At 36.8% G+C, this 12,686-nt stretch overlaps 1 protein-coding gene across 1 annotated transcript; it reads left to right on the top strand.

The window, feature by feature from the left end:
• The first annotated feature begins 1,127 nt into the window (after positions 1-1,127).
• LOC103999764 (CRM-domain containing factor CFM2, chloroplastic) lies at positions 1,128-10,836 on the top strand. The gene is made up of 13 exons (XM_009421607.3): positions 1,128-1,934; positions 4,661-5,183; positions 5,272-5,402; positions 6,555-6,866; positions 7,006-7,162; positions 7,538-7,830; positions 7,914-7,973; positions 8,045-8,170; positions 9,155-9,283; positions 9,369-9,437; positions 9,653-9,827; positions 10,265-10,395; positions 10,478-10,836. Exons 1-13 carry the CDS (start codon positions 1,173-1,175, stop codon positions 10,664-10,666), a joined length of 3,057 nt encoding a protein of 1,018 aa, XP_009419882.2. The 5' UTR covers positions 1,128-1,172; the 3' UTR covers positions 10,667-10,836.
• Positions 10,837-12,686: the final 1,850 nt, after the last annotated feature.

Genomic DNA, 12,686 nt, shown 5'->3' with positions numbered 1-12,686 from the left:
CTTGAGAACTCTTTCTCTCTATATCCGAATGACCTTAGCCAATGATTTGTCTAAACAAGAACACACAGAATATTCCTCTCATGATACCGAGAGCGGATGATCTTCTATCGACACTCAATAGCCCTCGTAAGGTTGACTGCTATTCCCAATAACCGGTTGTATTAGATTTAAAACTTCTAAACCTATAAGTCTGGTATCAAAGAGTGAAGTACTCATACAGGACATCCTTGATGTCTCAAGTCTAAGGACTAGATACACCACTGGGACTATGGAATCGCTATCTGACAATAAGACATCATCAACCGTCCAGTATTTCGTGAGTGGATCAAGTAGTGAACTTATTCTCTAATGAGCACATGTACTGTATCCTTAGTGTCCTCACATGAGCAGCTATGAGACCAATTGTCTCCATCATATGGATGGGTTTATAGCACACTAGTTTGTTCGATTATCTCGATGTCACTTTTTAGTAATATATGACTAGGATTATTTATGGTTCGTGTTTAATGGTGAATTGGTCTCATTATCGTGATTTCATCACGATCCGATTCCCATTGCATAGATCCATGAACATCACAATATATATGCATATACGTAATAAGCAATATAAAATAATAAAATACTAAAAATATAATAAGAAAAAATAATGTGTATCATGTCACACGTGTCATCACTCACGTGATTGGCTTACATGACACATATAACTAGTAATCTCCCACTTGATCTAAAGCCAATCACCTATGTGTCTGATCCCTATTAGACTTTCGTTACGCTCAAAGATGATATGAGACAACGGTTTCATTAGTGGATTTATGATATTATCTTCGAATGAAACTCTTTCCACTATTACATCTCCTCCGACATAAGATAAAATCCTAAAATGATCATCATGTCATTGATAAAATTGATAAATTTAACTCATGATGTCATGAGATCAAATATTTAATTTTTATAATTATAACTATAAAAATATTAATATAAATTTAAAATATTAATATAATTTTTTTAAGTTAAGAGAATAATTTATAATTTACCGTCAATAAAACACCTAATCATTTACGGTACTTTGGGTACGACCTAAGATGCGATTGCTCCTTTGCATCCATGTCTCCGCTCCTGAATGGGTTTAAGCGGACCGTTCGAGTCTTATCTTTCTCCGCCATGGCGAGTTGATGGCAGTCTCTCTCTCTCTCTCTCTCTCTCTCTCTTTGTTCTCGTCTGCTCCGATGTTCCTATCTCACCCTGTTCCCATCTCCTTGTCCTCCACCTCCTCCTCCTCCAAAGCCCCATTCTTTCAATCGCCACCATTCCTCCCACCCTTCACTCCCCGATCCGCTCTCCGTTCCCAAAACCCTAGAAAACGCCTCAAAGAAGTCCACCTCCGCACCTCCAATCCCACCCCGGAAACCCTCGCCAAATCCGCCATCCAACGAATCTCCGAGAAGCTTCGCAGCCTCGGCTACCTCGAGAATGGCCCCGCTACCGCCGCCGATCGCCCCGCCACCGGCCGCGGATCCGCCGGCGAGATTTTTATCCCGACCAGTCGGGAAATCCCCAGTCGTCGCGTCGGATACACCATCGATTCGAGCTGGAGCACTCCAGAGCACCCGGTCCCTGAACCCGGGTCGGGGGTCACCATCAACCGGTTTGGCGATCTATGGAGGAGAGAGAAGGAAAGGCAGGCGGGAGCTAGGGCCACAAAGGATGCGGCGGCGCCCCCCATGGTGGCGGAACTGACGATTCCGCCGGAGGAGCTGAAGAGACTGAGGAGGGAGGGGGTGCGATTGGCGAAACGGCTGAAGGTGGGGAAGGCTGGGATCACGGAGGGAATCGTGAATGGGATCCATGAACGGTGGCGGAGGTCGGAGCTTGTGAAGATTAAGTGCGAGGACTTGTGCCGGATGAATATGAAGAGAACTCATGAGATATTGGAGGTGTGTTTGGGATATAAAGTTGGCATCTTTTCCTCCTGTTTTACCTGTTTGTAGTGATTATTACTTTCTCATGTGGATTGTGTTCTGGGATCCTTGATCCGATAGACTGGCATTTTATCTTACTAACAAAAGCCTTATTTATTTTTGTTCATATGAGCACGTGATTTCAGTACAGGCTAACTTATGATAAGTTTCCAATGAGTTATATTATATGATCTTGATATTAATGTCTTATATTATATGAACCTGGAACAAACATTTGTTAACCAGGTACTGAGACACGAGGAGGCAAAATTTGGCATCAGATAAAAGGAAACAGTTACTGGAGCTATCATACTTTATGATGTTTTGCAACTTTGGACAAAAAGTGGTTGATTGAAGTCTTATTAATATTTCTATTAAGTGTTCCTCAATTCTAAAACCAAACGTATTAGTACTAAATTTATTGAAAATAAATGCTTGGCAGAAGTGAAGATGGTTAGCAATCGATGTTTGACAGTCCTTGTTAGCTTCATAACAGGAAACATTCATGGTTATGTGGTAGGGAAAAACAATTTCTCCATTTGAATTGTATATTAATGTAAATATATGTTTCTTGGTTGATTGCTTATTGCGTCTCTTCTTGGAATCTCATTTTATTTCTCAGACTGTTTTTTTCCCCACTATCGTATGTGTTATCCACCGACTAATTTTGGTGTGCGCATATATTTCCAAGTATGAAATATGGTACACAGTTATCTTAATATTTTTCCCTATATATTACTTAAAACATTCAGAAGCTGCTAGATCAGTTAAAATATCAACTGTACCTGACTAGGTGACTACGAAAGCAGTGATGCAAAATGTATCCAATATATCATTTTATGGATGCATGAGGGCAGACGAACTCGTGATGTTGCTTCTTGTACAGTCTTGATTTTCTTTAGTTTCTCAGTAAAACTTCATTCAATGTAATAATTGTGTGGTGTTTATGTGAAGTATCCTTTCTGTTCTGAGTTGTGACTAAATTTAGTTTTGGTATATTATGTTAGAAGCATCCATTTTTTCTACTGCTTTCATGTTTTTTATTTTTCTGCTATAGAATTTTGATGGATTCCTTTATATAGTTACTTCTATTCTTGAAGTTCCTCTGGTTGCTTTCACTGTGGTGATATATGTACTTTTGAAATTTGGTTTTGGAGACCCTTTGAGAAGAAACAGATATTTTCATTGTCTTTATTTTTTTCAAGTTTTTGACTAGTTCTAAGGTGCCCTTTTTCTTCCAATAATAGACTAATTAAAACAGTTGTCTCAAATTTTCTTCACTCTCTTTGTTTTTGATCTTTTGCAAGTAATCTAATTGGTATATATGGAAGTTGATATCTGCTTTTTTAGCTATTTTTTACTTAGAACTTTTATTTAGAATATGGAGAAAGAATTAACTGTCTTCACAGGGAAGGTTGGCAGTTTAATATACTTCTCTAACTTCTGTATCTGTGTTAGTTCCCTGCAAAACATTTTATATTCGTGCTGTGCAAGTTGTGTGCCCTAAAAATAGATTTGTAGGAATCCTAGTTTAGCTTACCCTGATTATTATATTCATACATAAATAGATTTATGATATTCATTTACATTTTTGTTCAGTATTTCACCATATGCAGCATATGCAGCAGAGCACTATATGTACAGATAACTAGATATGTTCATTTATATTTTTATTTAATATTTCAGTATGTTCAGCATATGCAGCAAAATAAGTAATCAATGTTTTAAGCAAGGTATGCAATACCATACCGTACCGGTGTTTCGAAGTTGGCGCGATACGGTACAGTACCGCATACCGAGCGGTACACTAGGGCGTACCGAACAGTTTTAAATATTTCTTCCTCTAGCACTGTAGCACATTCCGTCCGCGTACCGGTATGTCGTCGGACCGGTATGTACTACCCGTACCGGGCGGTACCATTCGAAATTACATACCATGGTTTTAAGATGTGATCTATGTGGCCTTATAAAGCTGTATGTGCTTGTGGTGACTGCTCCACATAAGCCTATGGAGCTATAGCATGTGGTGTTATTGTTTATGTGTAATATATCACATATGCAATTCACATAAGCATGAAATTGTGATCACATATGTGCTTTATATTATTTGCTTATAAGTACTATTGTTTTCACTATTACTATACTATCATGTAGGTTTTACATTAGAGGGAAACAATTATCTTGGTACTATTTTATACGTCCATGATAATATTACCTTTGTTTGTTAGTAATTGTTTCTTGTAACCTATCACATACATAGGTTCTTAAAAGTGATTCAAAATATTGACCTATAAGTTTCTTGTTTTGGTCTCAACATATATTTACTAACCATCATGCTGCTTATAAATATTATCCTATAAGTATTAAATAATACTGTATTTTTTGTAATAGTAAATGGCATAGTTTGACAATGATGTTTATCATCCATGCTATCATCACTGCATGCATACACAGTAGTGTAGTTCTTCACATTTTTTTGTTTGATTACCACTATTAGGGTCCACTAGTATAAGTTGGTAGAAAATTTGAAATTTGCACTGTACATTATTTCTTAATATTGGTAACATGGTAATTTATGCTTATGGTATTCATTATTTGCGGTGACAGTTATATCTTTTACTGTAATACTATAAGTTGACCCTTCTTTTGCATATTGATAACCATCCTTGGTGCGTTTTCTAATTAGGATCTCTTGCTACCAGAGAAAAACTGGAGGTTTAGTTATTTGGAGATCTGGAAGTATCATAATCTTGTATAGAGGGGTAAATTACAAGTATCCATACTACTATGATGGAGACAAGAAGAATGAGATTTTTGATGAAGTTTCTTTACCATCTGGTTTGTATAATGAAGAAACCAATAAGCAAGAGGTGAATTCACCAAAAATGATTTCTGCAAATTCTTCTGCTGAATCACCTACTGCTCCAGCTCGCTCTTTGTTAGTAGTAGGAGTTGGCTCTCCTAAGAAGGTGCGAGTGCAACTAGAGGGAGAAGTTCAACTTGAAGAAGAAGCTGACAGATTGTTGGATGGTTTGGGTCCACGTTTTACCGATTGGTGGGGATGTGATCCTTTACCTGTTGATGCTGATTTATTGCCAGCTGTTGTTCCAGGGTTCCGCAAACCTTTACGGCTTATCCCGTTTGGCATAAAGCCCAAGCTAACAGATCGAGAAATGACCATTTTAAGAAGGCTTGGACGGCCTCTACCCTGTCACTTTGCATTAGGTGAGAAGATAATCATTCTTTGCTTAGAATTTATCTTCATATATATTAGCTTTCCTTACATTGACATCAGTACTGTGGCTTTTTGAAGGGAGAAGCAGAAACCTTCAAGGATTAGCCGTTTCAATGATTAAGTTATGGGAAAGATGTGAGATTGCTAAAATTGCCGTTAAAAGAGGTGTACAAAACACAAACAGCATCATGATGGCTGAGGAACTAAAGGTAGGTAAATTATGGGTAATTTATTCTCAGTCAGAAGTGAACTCCTTTTTCTTCTTTTTCTTTTTCATATATATGCCTGATTGGTTTGTAGTTTCATACCATTTTCTACACTCATTGGTTTAGTTGTTGTTATAAGCTGAACACTGTTCTTTATGTGAAAGCTTGCTATTTCATTCTTCTTCTAGACTTTTCAAGTAAGTGAAATTTTGGAAAGTTGCTTCAACCATGACTTGAAATTCATTAGTGCAGAGCTCATTTGCTAACTGGATTTTATGGTTTGGGCAAGTTCTTCTTGTCTTTTTTTATATGGAGAGAAGGATTGGGGAGGAGGAAAGGTGGATTCCTGCTAAAGTCTTTTCAATTATTGGAAAAATAGTAGATGCTTGTTCTGTGGCTACTTATTTTTGCAGCACCTATACATAAGAAAAAAGTCCTGTATATCCTGATTGCCTTTATCAGGTAATTGAGATTTATCACAAGACTGTAAGAATCATATAATGTTTACTGAAAATGCAAAAAAAGGCAAAACATTTCCAGCTCGTGAGTTCTGCCTGCTTTTTACAAATGAAGACAAGTGTTCCACATTTTTGCTTGTAGGTTGTCCTCATTGAACTCTTTTTTTCCTCCTGCTGCCTTCTCTGAGTTCTCTTTTATCTCAAAAGAAGGTTTTGTATGGGGCTTTGTTGTCGATTTTCATTTAGATAATTGATAATTTTATGATTTTCTCGTATTCTTTGTACTGATGCATCCCAAGTAATCTCCGCAGGTGTCAGATATCGTTATAATAAGACTAAGCAACTTTATGATCTGTAATTTTTGAAGATTACATGCTGAGTCATGTACTTAACATATCTATGCATTTTGCAAGTAGCACACCAAGGTTTTGGTTGTCCGTCTATGGTAATGATGTTTCTTTTGACCAAAATTTACTGTTGCAGAGCCACAGTGCTTTTACATGGCATATCGACAGGAGCAGGCTTGATAGATCCATCTGTTATTAGTATACAACCCTGTTCTTTAAGCTACTTTTAGGCACTGAAATTCCCACAGGAGAACCTATATGTGTATAATATATCAAAATATGATATGGACTTGGATTTAGGTATGATTTTGTTTATGGTCAATTCTTCATGAAAGTTAAATCTATTGCAGCAACTGACTGGAGGGACTCTTCTATCAAGGGATAAGGAATTCATCGTCTTTTATAGAGGAAAAGATTTTCTGCCTCCTGCAGTCTCAATTGCAATAGAAGAGCGGAGAAATTATGGGAGCAACAAACAAAAGAGAAATTCAGATGAAAACCATCCTGTTGCATCTATCAATGTTTCTGAAACAAAAATCTCTAAAATTACCCTTCCAGATGAACCAAAAGAAGGGGCTGAGCAGATCAGAAATTTGGCCCTAGAAAGTAGGAAAACTTCAGTGAACGTGGCCTTCCAAAGAATGGAGACCAGGTTGTCACAGGTAATATAATGTAGGCTCTCACCATATGATATATAATTTCTTGATCTTGTGAAGAAGACAATGTATGCACCCATTATTTGGACTTGAGAAAATGTGGTAGTTCACTGAAACATCTTGATTTTTAAACATTCTGTTTCAGGCTATCAAGAAGAAGGAAAAGGCAGAAAAGTTTATATCAGAGCTTGAACCCTTAGTTGAACCTCCAAAATTTGAAGTGGATAAGGAAGCCATATCAGAAGAAGAGAGATACATGCTTAGGAAAATAGGTTTGAGGATGAAACCATTTCTCTTACTAGGTTAGTTGTCTGCTATATTGTTCTATTATATTTGTGTTACAGTTTTTTGTTTCATCAGTCATTGTACTTCATTTAACCATCATGAAAATTTTCTGTTAGTGTGAAGGGGAATATCTGATCTTGATATTGTCATCTTCATCAGTCCTAAATTCTGTTTTAGCAAATTTTACATTTGTTTAGTCACATTTTTTATCAGTAATATTGTTTGGTATATGTTTTCTGAGTGTTAACCTATTTTCGTGTCACAATGTTGACTCTTTTTTTTTTTTGAGCTGAATGGTGTCTATTTTTTGGACGTATTTTTTTCCACTTGCTGGTTCACCTTACATTCTGGTGTAAGATAATAATTTGTCTTATTTTCCTTCTGTCACTCAGGAAGAAGGGGAGTCTTTGATGGAACAGTTGAGAATATGCACCTTCACTGGAAATATCGGGAACTTGTAAAAATAATTTCAAAAGATCGTTGCATAAAAAATATTGAGACAGCAGCTAGAATCTTAGAGGCGGAAAGTGGTGGTATCCTGGTGGCTGTTGAGAGAGTGAGTAAAGGTTATGCAATTATTGTATATCGAGGAAAGAACTACCAAAGGCCTGTGACCTTGAGGCCAACAACATTATTAAATAGAAGGGAAGCAATGAAACACTCTTTGGAGGCTCAACGTTGTGAGGTGAACTTGTCTTCTCTTTTGTAAATTTGAATTTTCTGTTATCTTTCTAATAAAAACTTTTTTTTGTGTGTTTTCTGATATAGTCATTGAAGCTTCATGTGTTAAATATTTCAAGAAATTTAAATCAGATGAAGCATCAGATGGTGAGTTTTCTAGTTGTTTATTGTGTTTTCACATCAGCTTTCCTGGAACTAATGCACCAACTTTCTACCAGGTCCAGGATGACTCTCTGATTGACTCTGTGGCAGTAGACAAGTGTATGACATCAAGCAACGTAATTGCAACAACTGATGAAACTGGGTTTGGTGAAATGGAGGACAACAATTCTGTAGACTGTGAGGTAATTATTCCTTTGAAGGAAGCTGAAAATTATACAAATTCAGTATAAAAACCATACCAAATGGTTCTTACGGTTTCCAAAAATTACACCATGATGTCATCCTGACAGTGGTTTCATCTTGATGGGCTACATGGATGCTTCCAAATGGGCAACTATAATAAAAGTTTAAAGCAATTAAATGAGTTACACTGCCTCTTGATGCTAAAATAATGAACCTATTTGTCCTTTAATATGGATCCAAAAAACCTTCGTATGCAGGGCATGTGATAGGTTCAATTGATGTTTTTTCAATGGGTAAATTTAGTACAAGATTTGTATTTTGGATTACCTAAACAGTTAAAGCTGCTACTTAATGCCATGGTTAATCCATTTGATCATTATTGCGTATGGATCTGAAAACCCATACATGCAGGTTATATGATGTAGTTTACAGAATATGGTCTCTTTGTTCCTCTATTTTGCCATTAATTATTTCTAATTGGTTAATGCCAAACTCAGGTTTATATCAAACAAAAACGACATGTTCATATGTTGTTTTTCAGGAAAACTATATTTTGATGTTCAGTAAAATTTGAATCTAAGAACATGAATATTTTTTAGTGTGATTTAAATATAATATGTCTTCTGTTTATTTCTATGTTTAGTTGCAGATTTTTCTGAACAATGTTCCCACAAGCAGGGACATGTTTGATGGTTATGCTCACTTCATTTGTACTCAGCACCTTGTGGCCCATGTGTAAAAAAAGAATGCTGAACAATTAATCTATATTATTTTAATTAACTGTAGTTACTATTTCAAGATAAATATACATAGCATAACTCTGCCGTCTGTGCTTAATGCATCTCCTGCTTTTGTTCCATGTAAAGATGAACTTTATGCATATCTGCTGCAATTTTGTGGCAACCTGGTATACCATGAATTTAGTTATTGATGATCTAGTTTCTTATGTGTTATTTTCTTGTAATTGGTGAACTATGGTGAAGGGAGTGCATGACACTGATTCAGAGCCCCTGCATGTGGGAGAGTCTTCTGATATCACAAATGATATGAAACAATCTGTCAGTACCGCATTTGATGAAATGGATTATTCTTCTTCTGAGAGTAGTTCAAAGGTATGTGTTGAATTCAACTCTGGATTGGCCTTTCATCCTGATTATTTAATTATCTTATTTTGTCATATTCCATTTATTGTGGCAGGATAAGTTGATAGATCTAAAACATAAAGACAATCACTCTGATACTAAAGTTGCTCAGTTTGTCCTGGAGGTGAGAATTAGTACCTAAGGATGGAAATTGATGTAATTCTGATAAGCCTCTTTTGTATCCGAAGATTAGTCTGTTATCTATCGAATCGGTACTAATGTTCATTATTAATCACCATCCAGAGAGACCTATCATTTTTTTTTTCTTTTTCTTAGTTTTAAGTTCACATGTTTTATTTTCTCATTTATTTACATGTTTGCGTGTTTTTTTATTTTTAGCAACGAGCTCCGGTGTCATCTTCTGTAATGGGTGACTCCCCTGTTGCTGAGGATACATCAGTAAAGGAGGCTTATGTTGAAGTTCCTTTCAAGGCTGCACCTCTATCAAATCGAGAAAGACTCGTTCTGCGTAAACAAGCCCTCAAAATGAAAAAACGCCCAGTTTTAGCTGTTGGTAATACTTAATTCTCATTTTTTTCATGCAAATTAAAGTTTTAAATGTTCTGAATTAGTTTTTCGTTTTAGGAAATTGTCTTGCTTTGATAGTGTTTATCTACTTTGCTGAATGTGCAATAATGTAATCCTTCATATTTCAAAGAGAAATATATCTTTTACACCATATTGTCAAACTCTTGGTGAAACACCCACCCTTTTGTTGTCATCATATTCTCTTTAAGTATCATTCCACTGCATGGATTTGGTTAAATAACCTTTCCAATGATGTCGATTCACTGAATCCTTAATGTGGATTGAAGATATATGTGATTTGTAATGTTTCTTAAATCTGTGGGTGTTTGACTGTGTTGGAATGCTCCAAAGTTGTCAAGCATCATGCTCATGAATTGAATTGGGCTTGGTTTATAGACTATGCTGAACTTCATTTGTTTGCAGGGAGGAACAACATCATTTCAGGTGTTGCAAAAACAATAAGAACACACTTCATGAAGTATCCTCTTGCCATTGTGAATATCAAGGGAAGAGCAAAGGGGACTTCTGTACAGGAATTGATATTTGAACTTGAGGTATGTTCCGCTCGGTCCTGGCGAAGTTTATAATCTAACACAACACTGATTCATTCTCTATCTCCTCGTTTTATATACTCAGCAAGCAACTGGGTCTGTTCTTGTGTCGAGAGAGCCCAACAAAGTGATCTTATACAGAGGATGGGGAGAAGGTGAGTCACCTGGAGGGGTCAGGGAAAGAGATGCCAAGCCATCAGGAGTTCAGGAAATAGTGTCTCCCCAGCTTATAGAAGCCATCAGGCTCGAATGCGGGTTGCACAGCACAACATGAAGCAGGCGACTAAATCGGTCAGTACTTTGTGCACTCTGTAAGTGTCAACATGCTTTACCTGTGTTGTGTTTGTTAAAACATCTAGCCAAATTACATTTCATTTATTAACCAAATCTTCACATTTGCATTAGCAATGTGCGCAATAAAGTATCAAGCACTTGAGTCGGCAACATAGAGGATTTTTCAGGGTTTTAGCGACTCTCATCAAATCCTGCTGTTTAAAGTTAATTAATTCCTTCAGGTCTTAAAGAAGATCTGAAGGTGTACTGTGGTCATCTGAGGAAATACCAATAATATACAGTAACACCAGTGTTTGAACATTTACCTATCCACACAAGCACAATAACCAGCCTTAAGAACTTAATCTTGCACATGTTCTTTACCACTATCCTGCTGCTTAAACTAGTTTGACTGGATCATGATTAGGGGTAATTTGAGGCTATTTTGTGGGTTTTGTTGCACCTGCTGAAGAAAATTCTAAATTGTTATTAGTTTGACTCTTCTTAGATGAAGGAAAAAGAAATCCAGCAGCAGAACACGTTAGCTATATTTTCTTTTATTAAATTCTTTTGGTGATTGAGTTTTGTACAAAAGAAAGTAATCTTTAGTTAAGAAAAAGAGCATTTAAATGTCTTTTGTTATTATTAGTAAAATTTTCTTGGATTTTTTCTTCATAAATACTAATTGGTTCATTGAAATTTGAGTTATGATAATCAGCCCTGTTTGATGGGAGGATTTAGTTGAAACTTGTTAAATAACTTTTTAAAATCAATAATCTACTTCATGACTTAAATTCCCTAACCAAACATAAATATTCTGTCTATGATAATTGAAAATCCCATGCAAAACTTTGAATTTTATATTGATTAGTTAATTGAGTTTTGGATGGTACGATTTTGGAGAATTAATCTAATTCAAACCGTATGAAATTTGTGGTATATTATATCCGTTACTATTCTTGAGACAAAAAAGGTCTTAATGAATATTACTTGTTTGATATTGTTAAGTTAGTGTATATATATATATATATATATATATATATATATAAAACCGGTGTCAAGAACTTAATATCAATCTAATTTGTGTGAGTCTGACTCACGTAAGAGTACGCGAGCTGCGGTACGTACAAACCAACTGCAGTTTGCTGCGATCTTTTCGGCCCTCCCTCGTCTTCTCCCATGTTTTGGGGATTTGGATCGCGCGTGCTCGCCCTTTTTGCGCCTCTTGGGAGATGGGGGAACTAAAAAGACTAAACAAAAAGAAAAGCGAACAGGAACGGTAACTCTCCTCGCTCTCTTGAAGAAGACAGACTCTTCTTGTCCACGATTGTAAACCAACTCTCCTGGGAGATGATGATGACGGGGAAGTCGAGGAAAGGGTAAACGTAGTGGTAGTAGCGACAGCTAGCATCACCTCCACTTTGGTTTCTCTTCCTTCTCCTTACCCCCCCTTCATCTCCACATCAATCAGAGAGCCTTTCCACCACCAACCTCTCTTCTACTCGCTACTTAGGCCAGTCATCACACGACTTTCCCAGCAGTACAATAGAAATAATTCCAAGGTATAGAAATTGGCCAAACAAAACATGAAGAGACGAGGATTTATGCACTATTAGTCCATTCCATATCAAGCTTTTCACTTAAAACTGGTGATAAGATATGCACGTCAATCACTGTCTCCCAAGTAGCAGAGCCTTCAACGTAGCAGCAAATTCTCACAGGGATCCTTTGCAGTCCAGAAGAAGATTGTTCATTGAATGCTGATGGAGGTGATGGGTTGCCATGAATGCGTTTCACGGACAATTGCAGCGGTCATGCACTTTCCATGACACACCACTCGCCCAAACGGCAGACCCGAGCTCTTCTCATCTCTGTAGCCGTACGAAACATGCTGAGAAGAAACCGAGCCTCGTTTTCAGATTGCTCTTTCCATCAGCTCAACTTCTTTAAGCTCATCTCATGCATACAAATATGTCGCCGACTGATACTGACGCCATGCACGATGAAACAGAGCATACAAA

Source organism: Musa acuminata, chromosome BXJ3-10 (assembly GCF_036884655.1).
Source record: "Musa acuminata AAA Group cultivar baxijiao chromosome BXJ3-10, Cavendish_Baxijiao_AAA, whole genome shotgun sequence".
Lineage (NCBI taxonomy): Eukaryota > Viridiplantae > Streptophyta > Magnoliopsida > Zingiberales > Musaceae > Musa > Musa acuminata.
This window is presented reverse-complemented; position numbering and strand designations above follow the sequence as displayed.

Excerpts from the sequence above, each read along its gene's own strand:
- LOC103999764 (XM_009421607.3), top strand. The coding sequence starts at position 1,173 with ATGGCAGTCTCTCTCTCTCTCTCTCTCTCTCTCTCTTTGTTCTCGTCT. Across the intron at positions 5,184-5,271 it reads ACCCTGTCACTTTGCATTAG|GGAGAAGCAGAAACCTTCAA; the intron begins GTGAGAAGATAA and ends GGCTTTTTGAAG. Across the intron at positions 6,867-7,005 it reads TGGAGACCAGGTTGTCACAG|GCTATCAAGAAGAAGGAAAA; the intron begins GTAATATAATGT and ends ATTCTGTTTCAG.